We start from the raw sequence: 25,983 nt of genomic DNA, 5'->3' as shown, positions 1-25,983 counted from the left end.
GCCGCCCCATGACCGCCAGACGGAGCGGGCGCGCCGGGCTGGGCCGCCGACGCCGACGCCGCGGCCAGGGCGCACTCGGCGCTCGGCTGGCGATGCCTGCGCGCCAGCTCGCCCCGCCTCGCCCCGCCCTGTCGGCGTCGCGTCAGCGTCGGCCGGAAGCGCCCGCAGCGCATGGGGCGCGGAGCGGCGGAGCTGCCAGGTGAGCCCCTCGCGGCCGGCGTGTTCGGCCGGGGCTGTCCCTGCGGGTGGGGGCGGCAGGGCTGAGAGAGCCCCGCCTGCGGTGGGACCCCCAAAGGATGGACCTCCCCGGGACGAGGCCCCCACGGGATGAGCCCCCTCCCGCGGGGCGACCCCGGCCTGTGATAACAGCCCAAGAGATGAACCTCCCCAGGAATGAGCCCCCCAAGCAACGAACCGCCCCAGGGATGAGCTACCCCCCATAATGCCTCTAAGGGATGAGGTATCCATCCAGGAGCCCTCGCCCACGGGGCGAGCCCTGCCTGTGATGACACTCCCAAGGGATGGACCCTCCCAGGAATGCCCCCCCCCAAGGATGACAACCCCCCCATACCTCCCCAAGGAATGAACCACCCCCAAGAAATGAATCTCCTTCCTGGAATGAGACCCCCACCCCCATCCCCGGGATCCCCACAGCCCAGCGATAAGCCTTGCCTCCAACCAAGGGATGAGTGCCGGCGCCCCCACCCCACCCCCGCGTTGAATCTCCCCCAAGGGGTGAGCCCCTTCCCCCATTTTAGTCTTCTTCGCTCAGGGCTGGGCCCCACCAGAGGGAGAACCCACCAGAACTGAGCCTCACCCGCTCTCCTCCCTGGTGGCTCTGGGCCAGCTTGGGGGCTTGGAGGTGGCCACGCCCCCGGGAGGGATGCCCCTGCCAGGTGGCTGCAGTTGCAGCAGCCCTCCTTTGGTTTGACCGAAAGATAAAAATCACTGTGATGTTTTTTCAGTTCTTGAGTTAGTCTATTTTGTTTTTATTTATGATAACTATTTGTATGTAGTGTATCAGAAAGTTTTTTCTCTTGAGCTAAATTGCTCATTTTTTGTGATGAAAATAACTTAACATTTTGCTTATGACTTAAATCCAAAGCTGCTTGCCTCAGTTTTATATAACTGGGTGTATCTGTTGTAGTCTTCTCTGCAGATATGTATGTGGGGGTGTGTGGGATGTGTAAATTTCTTTGTGAGTACTGACTTTACAGTGGGGAGTTACTGTTGCAGCAGAGATAACAGTGTTTCTCTTGGGATGAGTTAATGCCCCCTCTTTTCCTTGGAGAAACATCTTTTTCTAATACTGTATTGCATATTTATTTCTTTGCACTGCTTAACAGAATTTATCTTAACAGGTAATACATAGTACACTTTAGAGGTTATGTGAAGAGTTAATGATTCTTTCCATTCCAGTGGTTTGGTTTTTGCCTTGTTTGCACTTACCTCTGGGCGTGTGTTCACAGCAGAAATATTTGTAACATGTCTTCTGCACACTTTTGTCTGAATTTCCCCTAGGAAATTTGTCATTGATGTGTTTTAATTTGTTAAAATGTTTAATAGTATACAATAAGACCCCTGCTGTTTCTTTTCTGATGCCTGTTAAGTTTGCTCTTGTTGTAATACAACTTTCTGTTGTTTTGATTATAGATAACGGGTGGCAATGGCTGCTGTATATTCTGGCATTTCCCTTAAGCTTAAGAGCAAGACGACTTCCTGGGAAGATAAACTAAAGCTTGCTCACTTTGCTTGGGTTTCCCACCAGTGCTTCCTTCCAAATAAAGAACAAGTAAGTTTAATGTGACACTTATATTTTTATGATATAAAATAATCACTGTACAAATTGCATGTTGGTATTTATTTAAAAGAAAAAAAGATTAGAAAAGTTGGGAAGGAAACTTTGCTGGAGATTGATTAAAGGTAACGTCAGTGAAAAAAGGAGTCAGATCTTCCTGACTTCTTTCAGGTTGAAGGTTGGGAAGTGGAAAAGTGTTAGTATTAATCTGTGCAGAGAAGGGGTGGAGATATAGATTAGTGGCAGACCACTTGCCTCGCATTGGGTCTCATCCCCAAAATTGTGGGGTGTGTGGAGAAAGCCATGCTGGAAATAGGCTGGTCCCACAGACATTGCTGTTTGCTCAAGCTTATTTGGCTAAAAATGGGATAACAGTAGGATGGCCGACTAAAGACTCATGAGATTGGACTGACACACATCCTGATACTGGTATTAAAGGAGGCAGCATAAGACATTGGAGATGGATCATGTTGTGGAAGTGCTCAGGGGAAATCTGTAGAACACCTGTCCTGTCCTCACCTGGTTGCACATGGAGTCATCCTCGCAGTTTGGTGGTTGCCTGGCTGGTGCTGCTCAGGGTCGGATATGGGTAGCCTGACAGGCTGTGTGATCGGAATCTTCACTGTCCTTACCTTGAGAGTTTTCCCATTTTGCTTGACCCCTCTTCCTACTATTCCTGGCAGCTCTGGGATTTCTGGCACTTGGAACAGAGGCCTCACCACTTCTCACAGCTCTCACATGGACAGTCATGGAGGGCACATGTATGCATCCCCTCTTGTCCAGCCCTGTGCATCAGTCCACACTGACTGTCTCCTGGCTGCGCTGAAGGTGGACTGGGGAAGCACCACACAGATCCCAGGGTTCTGACTCTTTTCGCCTTTGCTTTCTGTGTGTGATTCACTTGTGGCCACCTTCCGAGCAGTCGAGCTTCTACCTCTTAAAACTCAGCACAGCGTGGGAAAGAGGATAAGATGTTAGCATTTCTTCTGGAATTTTTAATTGGTCCCAGATGAAGACAAAGTTGGCTGTTTTTCCCTTTCTTTTCCTTTTTGGGGTATTGAACCCAAGTGCACTTTATCACTGAGCTACATCCTCAAATCCTTTTTTTTTGGTACTGTTTTGAGACTATCTTCAAATTTGGGATCTTCTTGCCTTAGCACCCTAGTTGATGAGATGACAGGCATGAGCCACCAGGCCTGGCCCTTTTTATTCTTCTAAAAGCAAATATGTTAAGATGCCCTGGCGTTGACATGATGTAATTTTACCACAAGTGAATTTTCCAGGAGAGTGTTCTCCTTGCAATTGGATTTGGTTGGATGTTCCCAGAGTGTTCAACATCTTTCTCTCTTGTAGAAGAAATTCATTTACTTATATGTTTCCTTCAAATTCAGGTTTTACTTGATTGGGCAAGACAGTCGTTGGTTGCATTTTATAAGAAAAAACTTGAACTGACGGAAGATGTTGTTGAAAGGCTTTGGGCCTATGTAGATAACATTCTACATAGCAGAAAATTGCAGAATCTTTTCAAGAATGGAAAGACAATCAATCTTCAGATCTCCCTCGTCAAGGTAACTTGTGAACATTCAGGAAATTTCAGGTGACTTATTGATTTATATCAAGTGGTCTGGACTATGCTAATAAGCTTTTTATAATATGTAATGTTAAAGAAGAGCTTAGACTGGCACAATTGTGCACACCTGTAATCCTAGAGGCTTGGGAGGTTGAGGCAGGAGGATCATGAATTCAAAGCTGGCCTTAGTAACTCAGCGAGATCCTATCTTTAAATAAAAATATTAAAAAGGACTGGGGATGTGGCTCAGTGGTTAAGTGCCCCTGGGTTCAGTCAATAAATAAGAGCTTAGAACTATTCAGAACAGATTTTGATTACCTTTTTAATTGGAAAAAGTAGCCAGCAAATTATGCTAGTCTTAATTTTTACCCTCAATACAGAGGATTAAACTCAGGGGCACTTTACCACTTAGCTACATTCCAGCTCTTTTAATCTCTTATTTTGAGACACAGCCTCACTGAATTGCCCAGGCTGGCCTGGAACTTGTGATCTTCCTGCCTCGGCTCCTGGCTAGCTAAGATTACAAGTGTTTGCTACAACCCCTGGCCCTCAAAGATTTTTGACTGAAAGTAATTTTGAAAGCTGAAGTCAGAGATGTGAATTTCATTGTCAGCATAGTACTTTGAAATGCCATGAGAATAGCTAATTACACAAGGACTACTACTAAGGAGTATTTTGTATGGGACAGGCTCAAAGAGGTTACATAACTTGCCTCCCATCACGTGGGTGGTATGAGGTAGAGTTGGGATTTGAACCAGCTGGAGCTGATTACAAAGCCTGCCGTCAGATCTAAGCCTCACCCTCATGGGTGCATGGGCAGAGGGGAAGTAAGTGGAGGAGAATGCCATGAGCTGCAGGTGGTTCTTGGGATGAGGCCCTCCACTGTGCGCTTTGAAGTAACAGACAGTGGGTCATTCTGAACCATCCTTTGGAGCATGGAAGGAATATTTAGAACATCTCAATGTTCAAGAAACCACACTTACTACACTTAAATTTTTAAAGTGGGAAAGATTTTTACTGATGAGCCCATGGGGGCACATTGACTTCTAAGGACTCAGCATGTCTGCTGCAGCTTTCCAGAGCAGCCCTGAAGTTCGGAGTCAGCCCTTGCTAGGTGGAAGTGACGGTGCTTCTCGTAGGTAGCGTAGCATCCTGGACAGGTTGGATTCTTACCTCCCATAGGGAGCGAGTCATTCTGCCTGTCAGTGAATTTAGGAATCTGCTTGGCTCTCATTTCTGTTGTCTTTGAATTTTGGAATTTTGAGAGCAGCAGATAGTGGGTCTGCTGTATAGTGATGAGCAGTGACTGGCAATTTGCTTTCCTTTATAGAGTATCTTTTTTTTTTTTTTTTTTAAAGAAGGAAACATATAATTGACTATAAAAACATGTTAGATCACACGGTCATGATCCAAATGCCACTGTCTACCTACCTGGTATTATCAGAGCTGAGTTAACAGATTCAGGGGCTGAGAAGAACATTTAAACCTTTTAAAGCCCAGCCTTTAAAAAATGGCGAACAAACCTACAAAGGCACTAATCCTGTTTGGAGTTGATACTGGCAAAAGGTAGGTGTGTGAATGAATCAAAGCAGGCGCTTGGCTGCCTTTCAGTGCTCTAAGCAAATGTCAAGTTCACGTAGATATGATAGTCTGGACATCTCTTTCTTACCAAGTGTGGGAGAAGAACGAGCTGATTGATTCTGTGGTACTATTTTGTGTAATTGTGAATTTAGGGAAGTAATGAGCTTTCTTTCTCTCTTAATCTCAGATCATCAATGAGAGAATAGCTGAGTTCTCTCTTTCAGGATCCCAAAGAAACATCTCTGCTGTCCTGAGCAGCTGCCGGGGCATCCTCTCGACGCCTGCCCTGGCTGTCATCTATACGGCCAAACAAGAACTGCTGGTGGCCTTGCTGAGCCAGTTGTGCTGGTCAGCCTGTAGGCAGCCAGAGGGAGCTGTGGCAGCCCCACTACTTGAGGTCATTCACCTGGCCCTGGGCCACTACCTCTTGATTCAGCAGCAGCAGGCCAACCCCAGACGTGTCTTTGGGGAAATGACCGGGCACCTGCTCCAGCCCTGCCTGATCCTGAGGCACCTTCTCTCTGGGGGTACATGGACACAGGCTGGCCAGGGCCAGGTGCCCCAGGTGCTCTGCCGGGAAGTCAGGAATAAGCTTGAGGCTGTGCTTCGAGGGGGAGTTTTTCAGCCTGATATGCTCTCTTCCTACACAGAGGAGCTCCTGGGCCAGCAGCAAAGAGACACAAAGATCGGGACCCCAAAGAGTCTTCTCACTCCCCTGGACACAGTGGTGACCAGACTGCTGGATGCTGGCCACTGTGAACTGCACCTTCATGCCACCATTGTGGCCACCTCGGTCGCTGTGTTGTACAGGCTCTTTCTGGATTCTTACCTCAAGGAGGGAAACCAGTTTCTCTGCTTCCAGGCTCTCCCCAGGCTGTTTGGCTGCCTGCGAATTTCACACCTTCAAGAGGAGCCAGGGAAAGCCATGTCCATACCAGATTGGACCACAGAGCTTCTGGTAGTGGAGCAGCTGCTAAGCTCCGTGGCTAGCAGCAGCATCTACAATGTGGCCACTGACAGGATCCGACATGGGGAGGCGCAGTTCCACTTCTACCGCGGGGTGGCTGAGCTGTTGATAAACCACCCACAAGCACCTGTGCCAGCCTGGTTCCGCTGCCTCAAGATTTTGATATCTCTCAATCATTTGATTTTGGAGCCAGATCTGGATGACCTGTTGTCTTCAGCTTGGATTGATGCAGAAGTAACAGAGTTTCGAACCAAAAAAGCCCAGGAGGTGCTTATTCACACCCTCTTCCAGACATATGCCAAACTCCGACAGGTGCCACGGTTGTTTGAGGAGCTTTTGGGAGTGATCTGCCGCCCAGCTGCAGAGGCACTGAGGCAGCCTGTGCTGGCTGCGGGCCCCTCTGCTGCACTCTGCGCATGCCTCCTGGAACTGCCACCAAGTCAGGTCCTGGACATGTGGTCCCTTGTGCTGGACAAGTTCCAGTCTTTAATCCTACCCTGTTTGCAAAGTGATGTTGACATGGCCCTGAAGTCCTTGTCCCTCAGCTCACTGCTACACTGCGTCATGTTCAACATGCCCAGCCTGGACAGTAGCACACCCCTGCCTGTCATCCGGCGGGCACAGTGTATGATGGAGAGGGTGCTGGGAGAGCTCGTGAAGCCCCTTCTGGCCTTTCTCTTGGACACCCCAGGCCCAGAGTCTGAGCTGTGGCTACAGAAGGTGAGTGACTCTGCACTCCTGCTCTCTTATACCTGGGCCCAGGTGGATGCCATGCTCAGTTTGAACTGTGGCCAGTATTGCTCTGTGGCTGGGACCCAGCTGGAGATCTCCAACTACCCTTCGTTACTCCCAGGTGTGGAAGCACGGCTTTGGAAGAAGGTCGAGAAGTTTACAGCCCAGTCCAGATCTCTTGGTAGATATTGCTTGGAACAGCTCTACCTGCAGAGAATGAGAAGGACACTAATGCAGACTAGCTCCCAGTCCGAGCAAGTCCTCCAGACTTTGAGGTGTGATGCTGCCTATATTCTTGGTTCTGGCAGGGGCAGCTTGAGTTTAAGGATGACAGCTTCCTGGGACGGGCAGGTAGGAACAGTGAGTGCATCTACATATCCTGCAGCACACTGGCACTTGTTAGTGTCAAACCTCCCAATATTAATACCCTACTTATGTCTGGATGACGTCAGATACCTGGCCAGGGTCCTGTTAAGAACTTTGCCAACCAGCCAAGCCCAGGGAGCCTCTGCAGATGAAGAGCCATCCATTACACTTGAGCGAGTGTCCACATCCCTCCTTCACAGCCCTCTCTTTCCAGAGGTGCAGTCCCTCCATTCTGCCTTCCTGAGGTGCGTAGCTACAAGGTGTTCCAGTATTCTGTGCTCCGGTTCCCAGAGTGGCCCGGGTTCTCTCAGCCAGCAGTTACCCTGGCTTTTGGAAAAGGACCACACAGTTATGGCTCACTGGGAATCCAGATTTGCAAAAGTTGGACCTGAAGGTGTAGGACCAAGAGGAGAAATTGCCCAGAACTTTCTGTCCCTGCTCAAGAGTGACTTTCCGATCCAGCTGGAGGATGAACAGTTAGGAGACCTCCTGGGGCTTCTGAACATTATTTCTGCTCTGCACCTGGACAGCCTCTTGCCACCCCATCATCTGCATTACTTTCTTTTGCTACTGACCATGGCTGTCAGCACACAGGGGCGTTCCTGTTCCTCCCTGGCCCTCCAGTTCCTGACGACCTGCTACCAGCTTCTTGCTTGCCTGCAGAGGGGAAGGAATGCCCGCTGTGTGTTCAGGGTCATGTACGTCAGTGATATTTTTGAGATTGTGCTAACCTCGTTGCTGCCAACCAGTGGTGGATTCTGCCTTGAGGTGGATGACCCCTCTTGGCTGCAGTTCCTCCAGGTGGTGGGGTCATTCTTGGAGCAGCTAATGCAGATGCTCATCCAGAGCAGACTGAGCTTGGTGCTCAATTTTGGGAAAATCACCACATTCCTCTCAAGGTGTAAATTGCACACTGAGGCAGCTTTCAGTGAGCAGTTGGGAAACCAGAGCCCTCTGGGCAGCCAGCTGCTTCTGGTGTGTCTAACCAAGTTGTGCCAAGTCCTGGGGCCTCTTGTCAAGGACCGGAGGCAGCTGCAGGAGGCACCAGCATCACTGCCCGAGTTGCTGCAGCAGGCTATGCTGCAGATGGCCACTGGTCTGCAGCCATGCTTGGTGCCAGGGACCAGGGGCCACTGCCTGCCCTCAGCCCTCCTCTCAGCTGTTGCCACACTTTTGGAAGTGGACCTAAGCCAGCACCCAGATTGGGTTGGGATTTCACAAGGGATGGACAGAGTAGTGCCCACCAACGCTGCCCTCTACCGGAGTGTTTACTCCCGACTGCTGTTGGAGTTGCCAGCCCTGGCAAGGGACACTCTGTCTTTCCAGGCAGCTTTGCAGTTTCTAACTCTGTTCTTTTCGGCCCCTGCACTCCATCCCCCAGAAGGACCTGTTTTTGTCTCCATACTTCATGCCGTGAGGACAGTTCTTGCAGGTAAGATGTCTTCTCCTGAGCAGGGGCTTGGGCAGCTGGAGCCCTGTCACCAGCATGCCTCTCCTTTTGGTCAAGGAGTGATACCTGCTGTCTTTGCAAGGTGCCCCACAGGGACAGTGGGAAGGGTGCCCTCCCAGTGCTGGCCCCAGGGTTTCCTTTTCTGTTTACACCGCAGGCAGGCATGAACAGTGGGTCTGTGGCTCTCCCACAGCACAGCACGGCCTGCAGGTGTGCCCCTCAGTGCCTTGTTTCTCACCGACTCTGGAGAAGGTCCCGTGTGTGTGTGTGTGTGTGTGAGGGGGGTTTCCTTAGTACTGGGACTGAACCCAGGGCCTCACACCTACTGGGCAGATGCTTCACCGCTGCTCTGCTCTGCTGGCCCTTGTGTGTGTGTGTTTTGAAATCTAGCCCCCCTTTCTCTTTTGGCCTTTAACCTGCTTTGGCTGTGGATGCCTGGCATTAGTTAATTTCACCCTTCCTAGACTCTCAGGGCTATACCTTGATTTTGTTTTTTGATTTTGTGTGTGTGTGGTGCTGGGGATTTAAGTCAAGACCTTGTGTAGGTGAGGCAAGCACTCTACTAACTGAGCTATATCCCCAGCCCTTGATTTTTAATAGATGTAAAATCTGCCAACTCAAAAAAATTGCAAATGGCTCAGTTTGTAGGGGCCTCCTATGGCTCCTTAATGATAGTGCCACCTTCCCAGCCCCACTCCTCATGCTGCCTGTGGCTCATTGCAGGATGTTAGTGGAGGTTGCCCTATGGACCAGCTAGCCAGGACCTCAAACAGCTCAGCGAGAAAGAGCTGGTTTCTCCCTCCATCTCAGGGCTGAGGTTAATGGGTCACTGAAACCCTACAATGATAACTATGGAGGCGCTTTAGAACTAATGGGCAAGCATCAGTGTTAAGCCAGAATCCCACAACATAAAGTGCTAAATGTGCTATCGTTACAACTACAGAAAGTGTACATGTATGTATACAAGGGCTGGAAGCACATGCAGAACTTAGAACAGCCATGTGTTCAAGTGTTGTGGCAATGCCATGCTCTCTTTATATACCATTTTCACACTGATGTCGTAATGGATAAACACTTTTCTTCTATGACTTAGTTTACTATAAGCAAGGATAGATTAGTGGTTTTGAGTGCCTCTTTCAAGCCTATGTAAAAACAAGTAGATAATGCAATAAAAAATCATGAAAATCTATTACAGTCACTAGTATATGAAAATAATATAGACTTTTACTTCTCTCCAAAGGCTAACAAAGGTTAGTGGGACCAGAGTCTGTCCTGTTTTAAGACAGTTCACCATGGTTGGCATAGGGCTTTGCTAAAGGACTGGGCTAGGCGTTAAGACAGTCTTGTCTTTATAGTACTAGGGACTCAACCCAGGATGCTCTACCATTGAGCTACACCTACAGAATCTTTTTGTTTTGTTTTGAGACAGAGCCTTGCTAAGTTGCTGAGGCTGGCCTTGAGCCTGTGATCCTCCTGTCTCAGCCTCCTGAGTGTCTAAAATTGCAGTCATGGCCACCACACCCACCTAAGACAAGTCTTTTGAGGTGAAGCTGAGGATTTGGGCCCAGCCTGACCCTCAGTATGTGCTGAGCTCCCTTTTCCACAGAGAAGCTGTGAGGGTCAGTGGGGCCTTGTAGGAAGTAAAGCCACCTGGTCTGCCTGGGTCTGTGCCAAATCTGAAGTTGGTCTGAACAAGGCTGCCGTTGTCAGTGCCCTCCTCTGGCTGGACTTTGGGTCAGCTGAAGGAGCTCGGCATGATGTTGTATCTTCCTATCAGCTAGTCTTTCAAGGAGTGGTGTTCCCCTTCCTACAGGGGCTAACACTGAGCCTTTCACTGAGACCAGCAATAGCCTCCTATGTGGGCTTCCCAGGCAACAGCAGCTGGGGTCTGGAGCTCTGGCCGCTTGGCCCTTTTGTTAACAGAATGCCTTATCCCCCATCCCCTGCAAGCCGTGGCAAGTTGAGGCAGTCTTTAAGCTCTGACTCTTGTGTCCTTGTGCATGTAGTGCCTCTGACCCCAGGGACAGAGCCTCAGCTATGGTGAGACCAGTGTGCTGCCTGTCCCTAGTCCAGCCCTCACACCTGAGCCATGTGACTGTCCAGGGAAGTGTCAGAGTAGAGAGCCATCTGGAGAGATGCCATGCAAGGAGTGGCTCAAGGCACTAGCAAGGAACAGGGAATGCAAAGGTGGTCTCAGAGAACTGAAGAGTGGCCACACAGGTTACCCTGTGGAGATCCCTGTCTCCTTAGTGGCTCAGGTGTGGCTTTTGGCTTGGACACATGAGCCTTTATGAAGAATCCTTCCTGGCAGTGAACGACTTCCTCCCTGGGGTCACAGAAGCCAGCTTTACCGTTGGTCCTTCTGGGTGTAGAACTGTCTCCTGCTCTGAAGCAGTGAGCCGCTGGCTTTGGTCTGAGAAGTGACAGCGTCTTCATGGATCCCAGGAGAGAGGCCATGAGATTCTAGACACCCAGCCAGGACTCGGGGACACCATGCAGCCAAGCCTAGCTGTGTGAAGGGTGGTGGGTGGGTGGAGGGGAGCATGCACGAGAGGGCTCACCATGACATCCTCCTCTTTGCCAGCTGCAGGAGTATGCTATAGTGCCTACTTCACTGATGAGGGGATTAAGGCTGAGTGGCCAGGAGTTAGGGTCTCACAGCTTGTAGGAGTCTCAGACCTAGCTCTGTCTCATAGAATTTCTGGTCCCTTGCCCCCAGCTCTGAGAGTAGTGGGCACACACTGGTCAGTGGAAGGCATTCTGGCAAGATGGGGTGGTCAGTCAGCTGGAGGATCAAGCTGGGGCCAGAGAAGGAAGGCTGGAGGACTCAGGTAGCATTCTTGGGGGTTAAGTTTCTCTTGCTCTTTCCAGTACTCCTGTCTAGTGAAAAGTACATTCCCACTGCTGCCCCTAACTGAATTTATATGACTCACCAAGGAAATAGGCACCAGTTGACAGGCTGCCAAGGGCAGAGTGCACTGTTGCTGAGCCTGCTGTTGGTGGCCGGCATGTGTACTGTGTATGCACACTTTGCCTGGTGTAGCTCTATGTCAGTGGCACTGCCAGGGTTGTGTTCACCAGCACTTGAGTGTCCCAGGCCCCTCGAGCTGGGATTGCTAGTCTGCATGGCTGCTCACCGCCTCCCACAGCCACTCTGGCTTTTGTCCCTTCTTTATACCTTGGATTCTTTTCCTACAGATCCTGCCATCCCTGCTCTGGCTGCCCAGGACATTGAGCCTCACTTGGGAGCCCTATTCACCCAGATGTTGGAGGCTGGGACGATGGAGGACTTTGGGCTGGTGGTCCAGTCTGTTCTCCAGGGACTGGACATCCGTCATGTGTGGACGGCAGACATGCAGGCAGGTACCCTCCCTCTGCCCGCATGGCAGGCTCACATATTGTCCGCCAGTGGGCTTGTTTAGGATTCCACTCATTCTTAAAGTAAGCAAGCACATCCCTGCTGAGAACAGAAGCTCAGCCATGGGAGGAACCCTTGATTTCAAAGGGGACTGTCCTAGGTTACAAACTGCCTTCTTACCTTACAGAAGCTAGGTGTGACACACACGCATACTGACTCACGGAATGCTTAAATTCCACCTGTTCGCCACACTTCCGTGAAGACAGCCTGACATGAACACAGTCCACAGGCCAGCACTGGAGAAGCATGTAGTCCCGCAGCCCAGTGCAGGTCCTAAGAAAGCCCTTGTGGCGTGGCCTACTGGGAATGACTCACACACAGCACTGGGGTATTGGAATCAGCTCCTCTGGGTGGTCCCAGTCATTGACTGCAGAGAAACTTTGTCACATGGAGCTGACAGTTGGTGACCAGGACTGTAGCCATGGCCTCTGGTCCAGCTGCCTTCACTCCTGGTCCTAGTTGATGCCTTGTGATCAGTTTTGATTGGGTGGGAGGGGAGCTAGGGAGGGTAATTTGGGAATTCTGGGGAAGAATGGGGGGTCCAGGGATAGCACAGTCTCTTGGTGGGCACAAGGGCTCTACCTAGCCACTCCCCTGCCTGCGCACTGACCCATCTCTGGAACTTGGACTGTGTTTCTGGAGCACACTTTGGCCTTTGGACTTTGGGGCTTCCTCCAGCAAATTGAGGCAATTTAGCTCCAGGTTTCTATGTAAATCAGCCAGTCAGAGGTCTTCAGGAGGAGGGAGGCTTGAACTGAGGGTTGAAGAATGGCAGGATTTGGGGGATAGGAGGAGAAGCACAGTGCAGGCAGTGTGCTGGTCTGCCAGAGCAGAGGGTGGGTAGGGGAGGAAGTGGCTGGGCATGAGGCTTTCAGGGGCAGGGGTGTGGGAGTACATGGGTTTACGAGAGTGCACAGCCAGAGAGAGGTGAGCGGGGCTAGTGGCCAAGAGCAGCAGCAGGGTGTGGGCCAGGGGTGTGGGGCTGCACAGTATTAGGGAAGAAGAGGCTGTCATGAGGCCAAAACCCAAGGTGTGATGTGCTTGGTGGGCACCCATACTGTGGCTTGAGGCCAGCACCTGGGCCATGGCACCTCACCCAGTGTCTTCTTCCAGCCCCTCCTATCTGAAAACTGGTACTCCTGCTCTGAGGGACAGTCAGCGTCCTCCGCAGAGTCTTGGTGAATGGCCGAGTTCATTGTCCTGGCCCCTTTGTGAGCCTGGCTGAGAGGCTCCTGAAAGGCCCCACTTTGCCAGAGCTGTGCTCGCCTCCCTGCCTCTAGGTGCTGGTGAGAACTCATCCTCAGGCCTTGTCACTGCCCTCGGCATGGCTCTCAGGGCTCTTGGGTCAAGGTATCAGCAGCAGTGAAGGTTCCTCCTCCAGGTTGGGAGCTGTCTGCGCTGAGTGCCCCCCTTGTTTCAGGCTGTTTTGTCTGCTGTTGGATTGCTCAAGCTGCTACTAAGCTGCCCGCTCAGTGGAGAGAAAGCGAGCCTGTTGTGGCGTGCATGTCCCCAGATAGTCTCGGCTCTGACGGTGAGTGGCCTCTGGGGATGTGCTCTCCTGCTCTTCCCCTCTTCCCTGAAGACAGCCAGCACGGGGCTCTGGCTTGGGGTAGTGTTTCTGGGCTGCTTCCTGCTGGTGGCTATGAGCTGCAGCCCAGTTTGTGTGTCCCGTCTGCAGCCCTGGCATGGGGATGGGGAAGGAGGCATGAGAAGCACTGGGTGACGTGACTCAGGGAGGAGGGGCTGGGGCTTGCTTCATCCCCACAGATGTTGTGCTCAATGCAGAATGTGTGTGCATTGGAGGGGGTGTAAGCCTGCGGCACTGTGAGGGAGATGCCCCTGGAGTGGCTGCTAGTGTCAGGTTCAGGAGGGTCCTGTGTTGTCTTCCCCAGGACCTATGTCCAGCGGTCACTTGACTTTGTTTCACTTGAACAAAACCCTAGTTCAGTTTGGTCCAGGCTTGGCACTTCCACCCTGGGATGAGCCTGACCAGAACCTCCTGGCGATGGTGCCCAGGGCAGTGTCTGTTTCACCATTGTCCCCAGTGCTGCTTGGCCCTGCTATCTGAGGGATGTGCTCTGGGTCTGAGTACACCCAGAGAGAGGATATGGAGAGTGGCCCTCACCCACCCTGTGTTTCCCGAGTCTGCACCATGGTTGAAGCAGGTGGTTCCCGCATGTGTGCTGCTCATCCCTAGTGGAAGGCCAGTGGGGGGTCGGGTGCTGATGGCATGTGGTCATTTGCATGCTGCGCAGGTTGGAACCACTTCACTTTTTTCATGTGTGGCAAGCCCTCTGCATGGCCAGCACAGCAGGGGCCCTTAGTGTCAGAGACGGCGCAGGGTGTCCCCGGTGAACTTGGGGAAGGTTCAAGCTGTCCCTCTTCTCCAGTCTGTTCTCTTTATTTTCTGGAACAATGATTAGACATCTTTGATGGGATTTATAAGAAGTTTAAAAAGTCACGTTTGGTCCCAGATGTGGAACTGATGGCCTGTTTTGGGAAAATGCTATCATGTGTGTCTGACGTCTAGTTTTCTTGTGGGAACCTGGATGTGTCAACTCCTTTGTGAAAACAGCTTCTCTGTGCAGTAAATGAGTCCAGCAAGAAGTGTCTGCATCCACAGCAGGTGCCTTGGGTGTGACTGGCCTCCTTTACCCTTCACCAGTTCATTTAGAGCATGGACGGTCTCCTCTGCCTGCTAGTGCTCAGCATTCGTGTTGTTTCTTGGAGAATCAGTTTTGCTCTCTTCCTTTACCTCTCTCAACCTCTAGCTGCAAAGCCGAGAGGCTTGTCAGGAGCGGCCCGTGGTCCTCACAGTGGTTGAACCTGTTCTAGATGTCCTGGCTCTCCTGCTGCGGCAGGGCGAGGAGGCCATCAGCAACCCCCACCACGTCAACCTGGCCTTCAGTATCCTGCTGACAGTCCCTCTGGATCACCTGAGGCCACCAGAGTATGGCAGAGTCTTCTTGGGGCTACACAATGTGCTCTTCTCCATCCTGCAGTGTCATCCAAAGGTGAGGGGGCAAGGGTGCCAGCAGTCTCCACAGCATGGGCAGGGGACTCCAGCCTTCAGCAGGGCACACGGCCTGTCCTGCAGGGTGCTCTGCTAAGCAGACTGGCTCCAGGAAGTTCTAGGCTTTAGACGAGCACTGGGCTCTGTGCGTTCTTTGCTGAGTCTCGCACATCAAATGGTGCTCGTTACTGATATTCAAGGGCTCGTATTTGAATAGACCCCTGCTTTGCTGAAGTCTCTTAGGCTCAAGTTTGAGTGGGTGGAGGACTGAGGTCCCTGGCTCTGGTTTCAGAGTAGACTGACTGCTTTTGGTGCTTCACAACGCAGCAGAGCGCACTCACTGCCTACCTGCTGCCTCCCCCATTGCTGGCCTGCAAGGGAGGCAGTCACCCCTCTGGTGGTGAAGCAGTGGAGGTCAGCACTGGGATGTCCTGGGCCAGGGCTCTAAGGCTCACTGCATGCAGTGAGAACTCCCGAACGTGAAGTACTCGCATCTTCACAAGCACCCAGGTATTCTCCAGGGTTCGGCAGTTCTGGGGAGACCTGCCAGTAGCACAGTTTTTCAGACAGATCATCTCTGGCAAGCTAAGCACTTACCAAGTTGGGCTTACTCCAGAGCCTTCCCCAGCCAGCCATCACCCGTGGCCCTGCCTCTCCTGTCAGGTCCTTGTCAGTTGTTAGGTAACTGAAGTGCCCCTGCAGTGCCAGTCAGTCACAATCCAAGGCTGTGGAGTTTTGCAAGAGATGGAGGATTTCCTGAAGTGGTGACATGCGAAGAGGCTGTGTGGATCTAGGAAACTACGATCACATGAGCATTCAGCAGACCTAGACAGGAACATGGGAGCGTTTTGTGATCCGAACATTAGGCAATGGGAGGACACACAGGTGACCACACTGTGAATCCACACTGACACAGATGCCCACTATTCTCAGGGACACCTGAGGGTGCAGCAGAAGGCTGGCTGCCAGTGCCACGCTTGGCGGCCACGTGTCTTGTCTCAGTCCTTGTGAGAGCCCATCATTGTCCTCGTTTGCTGAGGAGGAAGCTGAGACACACACACACACACACAGAGGCCAGATGACTTGTTGCAGTCATGTGAGGAGGTGGTTTAGAGGGTCTGCTCCTGGATTTGTGGCTTTTCACCCTAAGGTGACAGAGCATCAGGAGAGGCTGGGGAGTGGCAGCTCTTGGGGATGCTGGCAGAGCCCGCCTTTCTGTGGGCGTGCAGTGACTTGACCTGTGCAGTGCTGCTCAGAATGTTGCTGGATACTCACAAAAGACACTAGTCAGTCCCACGCTTGAGTCACAGCAGGGCAATGCTGTCAAGTAAAGGGTTCAGTGGCTTCTGTATAGTCCAGCACAGTGACCACTGGCCTCCTAACAGCATGGCCATGTGTGGTCTGCAGACTGGCCTGACTTAGAGATGCATACCTAGCTGTACTTAGCGTGTGCACTGGTTTAACCTGAGTATTACACTGCACGGGACTGCCTGGGGACGGCGCATGTGTGCACATGTGGTGTGTGTGTGCACATCGTCCAGGGCTGCCTTGGCGGTGTGTGCGCCCATTGCCTGGGGCTGCCTGGGGATGGTGTGGTCTGCTCCCCATATGTGTGCACATCCCACGGGGCTGCTGGGGATGGCGTGTGGTCTGCTCCCAAAAGGGTTGAATGTGAGGAAGCATTTTGTCATTTTGGCACATGTTTAAAACAGTCCCAGCAGACCTTTTCATCCCTCTGGACAGAGGAGTTTTGCTCCCCATTTTATGTGGATTTGCTTGTGAGGCCCTTCCCTAGCACCAGTTCTATCTGAATGAGTCAGGTGTTGTTGCTGTTTGTTTCCAGGAGTGTTAGAACCAGCTTAGGGGAAAGCACAGCTTCAGCAGGCTCTAGGCCAAGCTTATCCACCAGCTTCTAGAATTGTTCAGTGTGGAACCTCTACCACAGACTGGAAGCAAGGGTTAAAGAGCCAAGTGCAGGGTGGGTGAGCAGTCACACCAGAGATGAGGCCAGAGGAGCCTCCTGGCAGCAGGGCACGCCTGTTGTGAGCCTGCAAGGCAAGGTGAAGAGAGAAGCAGGTGGACAGATGCTTGCACGCTCACTCTATTCTCTGATCTGCCATTGCAGGTGGTGCTGAAGGCCATCCCGTCTTTCCTGAACTCCTTCAACAGACTGGTGTTCTCAGTTATGCATGAAGGGCGGCAGAAAGACAAAGGTAATTCAGAATAGCAGCCTCAGAGGCAGTTCCAAGTATATTTATCATGTGGCCACAGATGTAACTAAGATAAATCTACTAAGCCGAGTTTAGGTCATCAAATAAACACTCAAGATATTAAAGAAAAAATAAAACTCATTTTATCCTGTTCAAAACAATGGACATGTTTGTCACCTTTAATTGAAACAATTCTTTTTCTGGAAAGAAAAGTATGTAGATTTAGGAAATTTTTTTGACCACATAGCTTATATAGGAGATATTTTTATGACTACATTTATAGTCATTTTTATGACTACAGCCAGCCAGGCACAGCGGCTTACAGGGGAGGCCAGCCTCAGCAACTTAGTGAGACCCTGTCTCAAAGTCAAAACGGATTAGGCTGTGGCTCAGTGCTAAGGTGCCCCAACACCAAAAGAGACAGAGACAGATGGCACTGTGCTCCTGCCCTTGAATGGGTGGTTTCTGGGAGGCAGAAGGAGCAGGGTGCAAGCTTCCCACTGACACGCAGCTGAGGCAAGGCCCTGCACCTTCCCTCTCACCTGACCCACAGGGTCATGCCTCTCTCCAGGGAAACTCACCCTGTCACAGGCAGTACCAGGGTCTGTGTCTGGGTCTTTTTCAGCTTTGAAGGTGTGAATGCTCTTTGCATTTCTGATTTGGGGAAGTTCTCATTATTGGGAAGGGTTGCACTGAAGTAGGACTTGCTGTTTTACGTCACGATTTTGAAATTGAGACATGGTACTCAAGCATGGGGACCAGGTATTGCGGGATGCCCTGGTCAGATGGGAGGTTATGTTGGGGAGCCCAACCCAGCAGCCTGGGCTGACAGGAGCAGGCTTCGACACCTCCCATAGGTGCCCCAGGCTGCGGCAGTAAGCCAGGTCCTTGGCCTGCAATGGAGAGCAGAGCACAGTGCTCAGCTGCTCTGCTGGAGACCACGCAGCGGCACAGTGAGAAGTTTAGCCTTCTGTGCTCAGGATGGAGGACTGTGTCTGCTGAAGAGCAGGGCTAGGGAACATTTCCTCTCACACCAGCCTGGGCTCGCAGCTAATGGCTGCCTGCTGTCCTGTGCTGAGACCCGCAGATAGATCCCATCCGAGCGCCTTAAGGGCACTGTTCTGATGGTGCTGTCTGCCTAGATGGGAGATGGGCAGGCCTGGCCGAGGCCTGTGGTGTGGAGTGCAGCCTGGCCTGCCCCCTGAGTCCTTCGTCATTGTCTTGCCACGTGCACACATTGTCTAGCCCAGTTACATGCATCTGTTTGTTCCCTTTATCTGGTGCACTCTTAAGTGGCCATACATGAAGTCAGGGGCTGAAGTAGCCCCTGCCAGGTGCTCATTGGAAACAATAGGGTGAGCTTCTGAAAGGAGGAGAAGCGGTGGGCTGCCATGGGCTGTGGAGTGCCCCCTGGCGCTGCCATCTTGTAGCTTCACAGGAATCGCATTGAAAGACTACACCCCCTAGAGGTGGTCGTACACTCATTCAGTGTTTACAGAACGTGTTGCCTGTCTAAGAATCAGCCTCACTGAGGTCCAGCATTTGTGTGACAGACCACCTCTGCTCAAAGTGCAGGGCCGAATGAGTCCCAACAGCCTGCAGCAGTGGAAAGCACAGCAGTCCCGGCGGGGGGCACTCCACCGCTGCTTCCTATGGGTGCCTTGGGCTCTGACCTCTTGGCCCAGCCCCAGGCAGCTGTGGCTAATGTGCTCTGTGTCACTACATTTCCCTGCATTTTTTAAAAAATATTTTTTAGTTGTAGGTAGATATACTTTTATTTATTTTTATGTGGTAAGGATGGAACCCAGGGCCTCACATGTGCTAGGCAAGTGCTCGCTCTACCACTGAGCCTCAGCCCCAGTCTCTCACCTGCGTTTTCTAGACTTACAGAACTGGGCTGCCACCAAGCTGAGCCAAGCAGGGAAGGCGTAGGCTGTGTGAGTTTTTGGACTGAGTTAGGGCCTGAGGGCCATAGCACTACAGGAAAGTGGGTCCCAGAAGGCCAGAGGCTGCCTTGTGACAAGGTGAGGTCCATATCCACCTGTCCATCACACAGTTGTCCAACTCTCACCACGGCACAGATGCAATTTGGCATCTTATTTTTTTGAATCATGTGATATTAGTGCACAGTTGTTTTTCTGTAAGACAACTTGCCATTTTTCCCGTTTTATCTACCTTGTAGACGTGCGTCTCCTGTTGACACGCAGGAGCAGTTCTAGATGTCGTCCTGAAAGTCTTATTTTCCTGGTGGGACTCTTCAACATCCCACGCACTCTTGAGTGTTGTAGATGTTCTTTCTCCCCTGGGTGTCTAGGTAAATATTTGGACATATGTTTTTTCCTTTCTCTTTTATTCAAAATAAGCCAATCAGAGAGCCTGGAAAATGTAGAGACTCAGGTGTCTGCTTATGGTAGAGGACTGGAGGAGCTGGTCTGACTGTGCTGTGTTTGGAGCTAACCCGTTGGCCCTTGTCTGCAGGATGTGCGGATGACCTGCCGGTGATCCTGGAGTGTGCGCGCTTGGTGGAGCGCATGTATAGCCACATTGCCATGCGGTCCGAGGAGTTCACCACGTCGTCCCCCTTCCTGGTGGCCCAGTACGTGACGGAGGCGCAAAAGGTAAAGTACAGGTTGAGTGTCTTTCTAGGTTTTATTTTTATTTTTATTTTATGGTACTGGGGATTGACCCAGAGGCACTCAACCACTGAGCTACATCCCAAACCTATTTTATTTTGAGGCAAGTTCTTGCTGAGTTGCTCAGGGTCTCATTAAATCGCTGAGGCTGGCTTTGAATTTGGGATCCTCCTGCCTCAGCCTCCTGAGCTTCTGGCATTGCAGGCACTGTGCCCTGCCCCAAGGTCTTCTTCCATAGCCCATGAGTGGCTTCTTCCCTGAAAGACAAGTGGGCCTGAGCCCACTGTCCTGTGCATGGCCAAGTGTGTGTGGCATCACTATGGGCTGGCCTGAGGCCTGAGTGGAGCCTCACCTGGGAGGTGCCAGGGCTCCTCGGCTTGTTGTCACTCTAGCACAAACTCGGCACCTAGTTTGATCTATGCCCTGAGTGATCTGACAGGTGGCATGCCACTCAGAACTAAGAATGAGAACTGTTGTGGGACCAGGCTAGTGAGGAGGGGCTGGTGATCTGAGTCCTCTGCTGCGTGGCAGGGATCTTAACTCTTGGGGCCGCTGTTGTGAGACTCAGCAGCCCCGGATGCTCAAAGCAGATAGCAAGGTGAAGAGGCAGGCAGAGTTGGTCAGATTAGTCCGACTTCCCAGCTCAGTGTTCTGGGTCACGAGTTTGTGGCCTGAGTCATTTCACATTGGGATGTCCTTGCTTATTTTTGGAAGCCTGTGGTATCCTCAGTACATTTGCCATAGGACTGAACTGGGCTGCACCAACCTGCTTTCTTAAGTGGCCCTAGGCAGGTCCAGAGAGCAGGCCATGTGGAGCACTCTCGTGTGTCCGTCTGCTGTGTAGTGCATTCCTGTCTTACTGCTTCTGCCTCCCTGTGAAGGAGCCAGCCTCCCCTGCAGGCGTGCTGTGCACAGGAGCGAGCATGGCATGGTGAGCGAATCAGGACACTGGGATGCTCACTGGGCGTTGGGGACATGGGCCTCCTTCTCCAGGGTGTCTGGCTGAGTGGACTGCTTGGCACGCCTCCCTGTCCCTGCTTCAGGCAGGACTAAGACTGTTGGGTGATCTTATGACCTACCTGTGCTAGCCTCAGCTAGCGGCCCTGTCCACGTTCTGTGTGGACGTGGGGGCTGGGGACAGCCTGGCCACATGTTTGAGCAGCTGGGTCTTTGCCTGCTGGAGTGCAGACCACAGAGCGCCAGAGGCCCTGCATGGTCCTTGAGTGGCACATGCCCACACCCCTACTTTGGCAACTGCAACTGTGTAGCATTTGTGTGAATTGTGGTATTTCCAAGCACAGATTCTTTAATATGCAAACTTTGATGAAAGAAAAATCAGCATCTTATTCTTTTACTAAAGAATACGATGAGGCAGTAAGATCACTTCACTAAGGCCGAGAGAGCAAGCAGTGATGGGAGCCCTGGGTCATGCGATTCCGACACTTGCCTTAGGAGAGGCCTCTGGTCTCCTGGCCTCGTTTTCAGGCCTAGTGTTCACTTATCCATTGTGTTATTTTAATCTTGAAATCCATTGGTTGCAGTGTATGTTATAGCCTTCATCGTTTTTTAAATTCAGTAATGAGAAAAAGGCTCCCTATGTACTGGAAGCTTCTACCAAGAGCACCGTCAGTCTTTCCAGTCCAATGCTTTTAGGTTTAAATAAGTGCTAGACAGCAGGTGGAGCTTGACAGACTGCACACCCTCTGCTTCCAGTGGGAGCACCTTCCTGATGGGTAGACCCAGGTGAGCACATGCCAGGCAGAACTCTCTGCAGCCCAGTTGTCTTGTCCCGCCTGTGGTCAGCAGCCACCATGGGAACAGGTGAGGACATTGCTGCAGCTTTCGTCTTCTCTGCCCCATCCCCTTTACCACCAGGGCTTTCTGTGGCTGGCTTGGGGTGAGTGCTTTGAACTGCTCCTCTGTCTCGGGAACTGTGGCGTTGCTAGTGGTGTTCTGTATGTTGACCAGTGGTCCTAGCACTGTACAGGTTGACTTTTTCTTGCCTTAAAAATCAGATATCCAAAGCCCCAAGGCTCTGAGGTCTGTCCCAGGTGTCCTCATGGAGCTCTGCCTTGCTTCCCAGGTGACCTTGTACCCCGCTGTGAAGGACCTACTGCAGGAGGGCATCTACCTCATTCTGGACCTATGCATTGAGCCTGATGTCCAGTTCCTCCGAACCTCACTACAGCCAGGGGCCAGAGACGTCTTTAAAGAACTGCATAGTGACTACCTCCGGTACCACAAAGCCAAGAATGAAGGAGAGAAGAGGTACACTGCCTAGGCCTCGCAACACAGTGACTACCTCAGGGACCACTAAGCCGAACATGCAGGAGATCAGATATACCACCTGGGCCACATGGTACAGCGCCCTCGGAGAGCCTGGGCAGCATAGCCTTGAAGCTTCAGCAGTGTAGAGGGTGAAGGCCCTGAATGTCCTGGTGCCGTGTTGACCTGTGGAAACTCTGTATTTTTACATCATGTTTTTTTAAATATATCTTCTGTGTGGTTCAGTCTGTCTTTTTGTCATCACTCCTTACCTTTGGTCTAGGATTATATCCAGGGTCTTCACACGCTGAGCACACACTCACACCATGGACTACACCCCTGGCCCAGTGTGTCTTTTTGTAAGTATGTGTTGCGTTAGAATTCTGAAAGCAGACCCTGGAATGAGATTGCTTCAGTAGAAGGGTTGCTGGTTCTCGTCCTGGCTCAGTGGGTTCTGCTCCCCGCCCCCCCAGGTTAGCAGCTATAAGGAACTGGATTTTTGCTTCTGGTGCATGAGTTTGTAATTAAATCCTGTTTAAATACCTCTGCCTTTTAAATTCAAGCCAGAAATAATGGGGGAGAGATTCCTGAGATGCCATGCTTCTGCCTCCCCTCTGAGAACCTTCCTGATGTCCCTGGGAGACAGCACCCTGGCTCCAGGGAGCTGTGTCTGCTGAGACAGCAGCAGGCACCTGGGAGGCTCCTGGCACCTGTCTGGAGGGTGGCTACTCCTAGCAAGGCACCAGGGCTCTTTTTGCTTTGCTCTATGTTCATTTTGGAATTAATTTTTTCCATTCAGTTTATTAAAATAATTTTGTTTTCATTGCCTAATTGATAACAGTTTGGGTATGAGGTGTTTCCTGAAAAGCACATGCATCAGGCAATGCAGGAATGTTCAGAAGGGAAACATTTGATTAGGAGAGCGGGGACCTCACTGGTGCAGTAATCCATTGGATGGATTAATGATGTGAGTGGAGCACTGTGTGGTAACTAGGCAGGTGGGGCACTGGAGTGTGCCTTGGGCATGGTGTGTCTTGTCCCTGGCTCCTTGGCTCTCTTTTGCTGTGAAGCTGTCATGAATTGGCAGTTTCCTGTACCACACCCATGAGCTCTGCCTCACCTCAGGCCCAGAGCAATGGAGTCAGCCCACCACAGACTGAACTCTGAAACCATGAGCCGAAACCAACTCTCCCTCCCCTAAGTGCTTCTTTTTTTTTAACCAGGGATTGAACTCGGGGGCACTTGACCACTGAGCCACATCCCCACCCCTATTTTGTATTTTATTTAGGGACAGGTCTCACTAAGTTGCTTTTTGCTCTGCTATTGCTGAGACTGTCTTTGAACTTGAGATTCTCCTGCCTCAGCCTCCCGAGCTGCTGGGATTTCAGGTGTGCGCCACTGTTCTTGGCTTCCCAAAGTGCTTCTTGTCCCATATTTCGTCTTAGATGAAAAGCTGACTAACATACTAAGCACCATGTTTTCATTTGAGCAACTTGAGCAAAAGAAAAGGGAAGAAAGCTTGAAAACTCACTCATGGTGCCATGTGCCACCACCCTGGAGCACCTCGTTATCCTGTGTGTAGACGAGGAGGGATGTGTGAGCATACCATAGTGAGGCTGATAAAAGTACACTTGTAAAAGCTGCTTAGTGGCTTCATTTGTAATCATTCAGTGTCATCTTGGGTCCGTGGAGATGGCTGATGTCATTCCCAATGCTGCACAGTGGTCCACTAAGCAGAGCCAGCTGCTGGGTTGACTGGCTCTAGTGATGTCGAGGTCTTTCCCATCTCCTTTTGTGGCTGGCTCCTGTGGCCAAGTCTTTGTGTAGGGCCAGCTCCTGTGAGCAGTCTGGAAACTGTGTCAGGCTATAAGACTTCTGTGTGTGTTGCCAGATTGCCCTCTGGAAAGGTACAGGGGTACCTTTGCCCTGGTCACTTGGCACTGTTGGCTTTGTCTCCCTGACAGGAATGTGCTGCATTTCTCTAAAAGATGAGGGTGGTGTCACAGTCACGTGTTTGCTTCTTGTGTGAGGGTCACGCAGCGTCCTTGTCCGTCTCATTTGGGAGGTCTGCTTTTTGATCTCTGTCTTGTGGGAGTCTCCCAATGCCCCTTTTCAGTCAGCCGTGTGTGTACTTCTGCACCGTTGGGATGGTGGCCCTCAGAGGCCCAGTTTATTTTCTTACTGTTTTTGAAGTGTATGTGGCTGGAGTAGGCAAAGAGGAACACCTCTGAATACCTAAGAGAAAGAGCCAGAGCTTCCCATCCCCAGTCTAATTGTACATCCTACGTTGGCTGCGTGTAGAAAGGACAGTCCTCTGCATCGGCCTGTTTGGTCCTTCCCTGCCCGTTTCCCCCCTACTTTTATGTTGCATTATAATTACACAGGGTTCCTTGTTACCTATTCATACCTGCACAGGTGCAATAGTGAAATCCAGTCAGCTTCATTCTCAGTGGGCCCGACCCGTTCCTCTGCTGGCCTCCCTTCCATTTTCATGAGGACCCCCGCTCCCCACACCTTTTCTCTGGCTCTTGCAGGGAAGAACACACGACCTCGGGTCTGACCTGCTTCACTTAATGCCCGCCAGTGCCTTTTGCTCGTGCTCCATGCTGCAGTTTGTTTCCCTGCTGAGTTTCCAGCGGGAACCTCCCAGGGTCACCTGAAGATGGAGCTGGCCACCTTTCAGGGGCCTAAACAATGGGAACTTGAACCTGCCTCCTGGGTTGGTCCTTGAGGCCAGGTTCAGGGACAGGAAGGACAGCTGGGCCTGGCCACGCTGGCCCCAGGATGGCCTACACCGGCACAGGTGGGGTGCAGCTGTGGCACTGAGGGGTGGAGTGGGCGGAGCAGAGCAGGTGGGGCACAGGTAGGGTGCAGGTTGTGACCCCTTCCAGCAGGGAACATCCAGGCTCAGGTGTGGCACTTCCATGTTTGTCCTGGCAGTGAGCTTGCTGCCTGCCTCGAGTCCCATCAGAGCTGTCATGGAGGCCTGGGCTGCAGCTCCATTCCTCCTTCCTCCTGCTCAGCCTGCACCCAGTGTGGCTACAAGCAGCATTGCTGCTGTTGCCCTGGGCCCTGGTCTGCCTGTGCTCTGCTGCCCTTGGCTCTTCCACATGGGCTCCAGCCCTCAGCCTCTCCTTCCTATGGTCACTCTGCCATGCCCTGCCTCTCCTCCTGTTCCCTGTGGGTGTTCTTTGCAGCTTTGTATCCACGTTGCCCAAGCCTCCGTAGCAGCTCTGATGGGACTCTAGGCAGGCAGCAAGCTCACCAGACCAGAGATGCTGCCGCAGCTGAACCAGGTGTACAGGCCTTGCACCCAGCAACTTAGGAGGCCGAGGCAGGAGGGTCACAAGTTCAAAGTCAGTGTGGGACCTTAGTGAAGCACTGTCTCAAAATTTTAAAAATGAAAAAAGAATAAAAATGGCTGCTGGTGAAGATCAATGGTGGAGTCCCCCGGGTTCCATCCCCTATGGTGAAAAAGAAGGAAAGGCTGAGCATCTCTGCTAGTGACTAATGGCCCCAGCAGCCCCTCCTGGCCTCCTCCCTCAGGTAGCAGCCAGATACAGGAGGAAGCTCAGTAAGGAGCTGGTGGGCAGGAGGCTGCTGTCTGTCCTCTTGGGTGCCACCTCATGTGCTACCATCCCAAGGCCTAAGGCTGGGCCCCCAGTGCCCCAACTCCCACAGCTGCAAGTCTCCACTGAGCCAGACCCAGGCCACGGCCTCCTGTGCAGTGTTAAGGCCCAGTACCCACGCCCATGGGCCTCCCCACAGGCATGGCTGTCTTGCCGCTCTGCCTCCACCCTGTGATACCTCTTGCTGTTGTTAGCATTCCTGACTACAGCAAGCTCCCCAGAACCAGGGCTGTGACCCCATGCCCAGCCTCGTAGCTAGCACAGAGGCGCCTAGAGTGCCAGCTGGGGGTAACAGAAGGTGGAGGGGTGGGCACAAGAGGGGCAGGTCTGAGGCCCGCCGCTGAGTCGGGT

The 25,983-nt window shown here is 51.9% G+C and overlaps 1 protein-coding gene across 1 annotated transcript; it reads left to right on the top strand.

Moving 5' to 3' along the window:
- Nucleotides 1-88: 88 nt before the first annotated feature.
- On the top strand, nt 89-22,248 carry Urb2 (URB2 ribosome biogenesis homolog). Its single transcript, XM_046432023.1, has 10 exons — nt 89-199; nt 1,654-1,792; nt 3,190-3,366; nt 5,137-8,446; nt 11,663-11,823; nt 13,303-13,413; nt 14,654-14,896; nt 17,021-17,108; nt 19,584-19,723; nt 21,822-22,248. The coding sequence occupies exons 2-10, from the start codon at nt 1,667-1,669 to the stop codon at nt 22,017-22,019; spliced, it is 4,554 nt and encodes a 1,517-aa protein (XP_046287979.1). The 5' UTR covers nt 89-199; nt 1,654-1,666; the 3' UTR covers nt 22,020-22,248.
- Nucleotides 22,249-25,983: the final 3,735 nt, after the last annotated feature.

The sequence above is a fragment of the Marmota monax genome, unplaced genomic scaffold (genome assembly GCF_021218885.2).
Source record: "Marmota monax isolate L192 unplaced genomic scaffold, Marmota_monax_Labrador192_F-V1.1 WCK01_AAM20220418_F8-fsc00071, whole genome shotgun sequence".
NCBI lineage: Eukaryota > Metazoa > Chordata > Mammalia > Rodentia > Sciuridae > Marmota > Marmota monax.
This window is presented reverse-complemented; position numbering and strand designations above follow the sequence as displayed.